This window comes from Apteryx rowi, unplaced genomic scaffold, assembly GCF_003343035.1.
Source record: "Apteryx rowi isolate R43461 unplaced genomic scaffold, aptRow1 scaffold_24, whole genome shotgun sequence".
In the NCBI taxonomy this organism is placed as follows: Eukaryota; Metazoa; Chordata; class Aves; order Apterygiformes; family Apterygidae; genus Apteryx; species Apteryx rowi.
This window is the reverse complement of record NW_020448752.1, coordinates 1707767-1710805: the sequence shown is the minus strand read 5'-3', so window position 1 is coordinate 1710805 and position 3039 is coordinate 1707767. Positions and strand designations below refer to the sequence as shown.

Sequence of the window (3039 nt, the reverse complement as noted above, 5' to 3'; positions counted from 1 at the left end):
GGGCAGTGCTTTCCCGTGCCGTGGAGCCTGGATCCCGGCTCTGCAGGCGAGCGGAGGCGCGTGTCCCCGCGCAGACCTGCGCAGCGGCGTGCAGTCCCCTGCACCTTCCCGTTCCCATGGCCTGTGCATGGGGAAAAAAAAATCCTCACCCCCCCCCCCCATTTACTTTGCGCCCTCCGGAGCAAGAGGGATGCAGGCATCGCCCTGCCTGGAGCGTGCGGTCTGCAAGGGTCTGCACGGGCTGCAAAAGTCTGGGAGAGGAGAGGAGAGGACGGGGGAGACCCCAGGGCAGGGGAGGTGGGGGTGAGCGGTCGGGGGGGGGCACACGGGTGGCTGATGGCCCTTGTCAGGCTCCTGCCCGATTCGGGACAAAAATACCAGTCGGAGCCCGGGCTGCTTCCCTCTCCCTTAGGGCACAGAAAGGTTCAGGGCTTTGGTATTCGGTTTGCTGCTCTCCTTAGAAACGGCAGCGACCCCCAGGCTGTTTTCACAGCCTTGAAGGAGAACTGGGATGGGAGGATTAGGAAACAGAAAGGGGAGCTGCCACTCCCGGCGCTCCCGGCGCTCCCAGCACTCCCAGTGCCTGCATTTGCAGGGCAGGCCGGGAGCCGCTGGGAAGGGAGCTGACCCGGGGGGTGGGATTGCAAGGCCGGGAGGATGAGGAGCACCCGCTGCCCGCAGCTCTCCGGGTCGCTTTTCCCTTTCCAGCTGCTCCTGGGCACACAAAGTGCTGGAATGGGTTGCTCAAAACCCCCAGCAAACCGGAGCCCGCCTGACCCTGCAGCCCTCTCCATGCTTCGGACTCTCCCGGCTTCCTAGCAAAGGGAAAAAAAAACCGATCCAGCCCCCCAGAGGTGCTGGATCCGGGCAAAGTTTGGCCCCGGGGGGCACAGGGATGGACGGGGGGGGCAAGGAGAGGCCGTGGCGCTTTCCTCCCTGCCTGAGCGGCCTCGGCCCATGCTGCCGCCCGGCAGGCGCTGCCGCCGTCTCGGGACACGGCCACGCCGGCGTTCTGCTGCCTGGCGCTTTGCCGCTTGCCGGGAGAAAAAAACCACCTAAAACTCTGAGTCAGTGGATCCCAGGGAGAAGCCTGTTTTCAGCATTCCCGAAAATCCCCTGGGCAGGATGCTCGGCGCCTCGCCCAGGGCTCTGCTGCAGCAGTTCCTGCTCCAGCCCCCGCATCGGCACCACCTCATTTCCCTGCTGGGGCGCCCGGTGCATCCCTTTTCTCCRAGCAGATTCCCAGCGCTCCCGGGCTCCTGGCACCGGCGGGATGGCTGCACCACCCTCCCTGCACTGCAGCTCCCAGCGGGCCTCGTTAGCCAGGTGCACGTGCTCCTCCCTGGCCGTGCCTCAGTTTCCCCGCAGGGCGGAGGGGACGCTGCCGGCTCCCCCCCTCCACCTTGTGTCACGTCCGTTTAATCCGGAAAGTCCCGGGAATCGATGCTGTCGCGTGCTGCATGTTTGCTTGGTGCCCCGGATCGCCATCGCGGCCCCGTCCGCACTAATGGCAACAGTGGTCGGAGGAGACTCCTCCGCATTCCCGGTGCCGGGGAGCAGTGGCGAGGTCCCGCACCCGCTTCCTCCCCCCCTCCGCTGCTCGGCACGGCCATCCCGCCGTCACGTTTCCTCGGTGCAGCCGGCTCAGCAGGCAGCCCTCAAAATCCTGCTTCGGCTCTTCGCGAAGGAGAAGCCAATGCCGAGCCGCCCGGGAACGCTCTCCCCGGCTCCGGCGCGACCTTGCCCCCCCGCACCGGAGCCCGCGCCGACTCCCGCCGCAGCTTCTGCCCCCGGCGGTCCCCAGCATCCCTCCCCGAGCGGGAACTTGCACGAATACACGCAATGCGCCCGCCGCAGTAACGGAGGTGAAGCGGAACGAGGCGTCCACCGGAACCATTTATTCCTCGCTGCTCTTTTTTCCTGCTGTTTGCATCCTCACGAATGAGTCTTGCATGGTCTAGGCTGGGGGGCAGCGCTCTGCCCGGCCACGGGGCCCCAGGGCGGAGGAGTCTGAGGCCGAGCCCGGCCTGCGTTACCCTGTCAAAAAGCACCCGGGGCCTCCGTTTCCCTCTAGGGAACCCCCGGAGCATCCAGAAGAGGGGCAGGATTTCTCACGCGCGGAGCCTTCGGGACACACAGGCGCCGAGGTGTCAGCTCCGAGGGCTGAGCGCCGCCAGGACCGGAGCCCCTTGGGGATCTGTGCCCGGCTGCCTACAGCAGGYGCTGAGCTGGAGCAGACCCCCGGGACCGCGCAGCCCCCGGCAGGCGGAGGGAGGAGGGAGCCCGGCTGCTCCCCCCCCCGCTCGACCTGGCAGCACCTCCAGGCCCCTCCAGCACATCCCTCCGCCCTGGCGCATCCCTCAACCGTGGGGTCTCCCTCAAACCCAGAGCACCTCTCCACCCCAGAGCATCCCTTGATCCCAGAGTATCCCTCGATCCCAGGGCATTCTTCCACCTCGGACCATCCCTGGACCCCAAAGCATCCCTCCACCCTGGAGCATCCTTTGATCCCACTGTGTTCCTTGTCCCTGGCACACCCCTCCGCCCCAGCACATCCCTCAACCCCGGTCCATCTCTCCAGCCTAATGTGTCCCTCCACCCTGGAGCGTCCCTTGATCACAGAGCATCCCTCCACCCCGGAGCATCCCAGCACCCCGGAGCATCCTTCCACCCCGGGGCATCCCTCTGCCCCGGAGCATCCCTCCACTCCGGAGCACCCCTCCACCCCGGGGCATCCCTCCACCCCGGAGCATCCCTCCACCCCGGAGCATCCTTCCACCCCGGGGCATCCCTCGATCACAGAGCATCCCTCCACCCCGGAGCATCCCTCCACCCCGGGGCATCCCTCGATCACAGAGCATCCCTTTGCCCCGGGGCAGCCCTCCGCCCCGCAGCCCCCGGAGGGTCCGGCCTTTCCCCGCCAGCACCGGGCCGGGTCGCGCAGCCCCGGCAGCGAGGCATCAGCGCGGGGGGGGAGCGGGCTCGCAGGCAGCCCCGCCGCGACCCCGGAGCCCGCGGGGGCGGCGGAGCCCCGTCCCG

General features: G+C 67.9%; 1 protein-coding gene across 1 annotated transcript in view; it reads left to right on the top strand.

Annotated features, from left to right (window-relative positions):
• Positions 1–1507: 1507 nt before the first annotated feature.
• GLRA4 (glycine receptor alpha 4) overlaps positions 1508–3039 on the top strand; it is a 5226-nt gene continuing 3694 nt past the window's right edge. The window contains exon 1 of the mRNA XM_026066278.1: positions 1508–1546. Coding sequence (XP_025922063.1) covers positions 1508–1546 — 39 coding nt within the window. The remainder of the gene's footprint in view (positions 1547–3039) is intronic.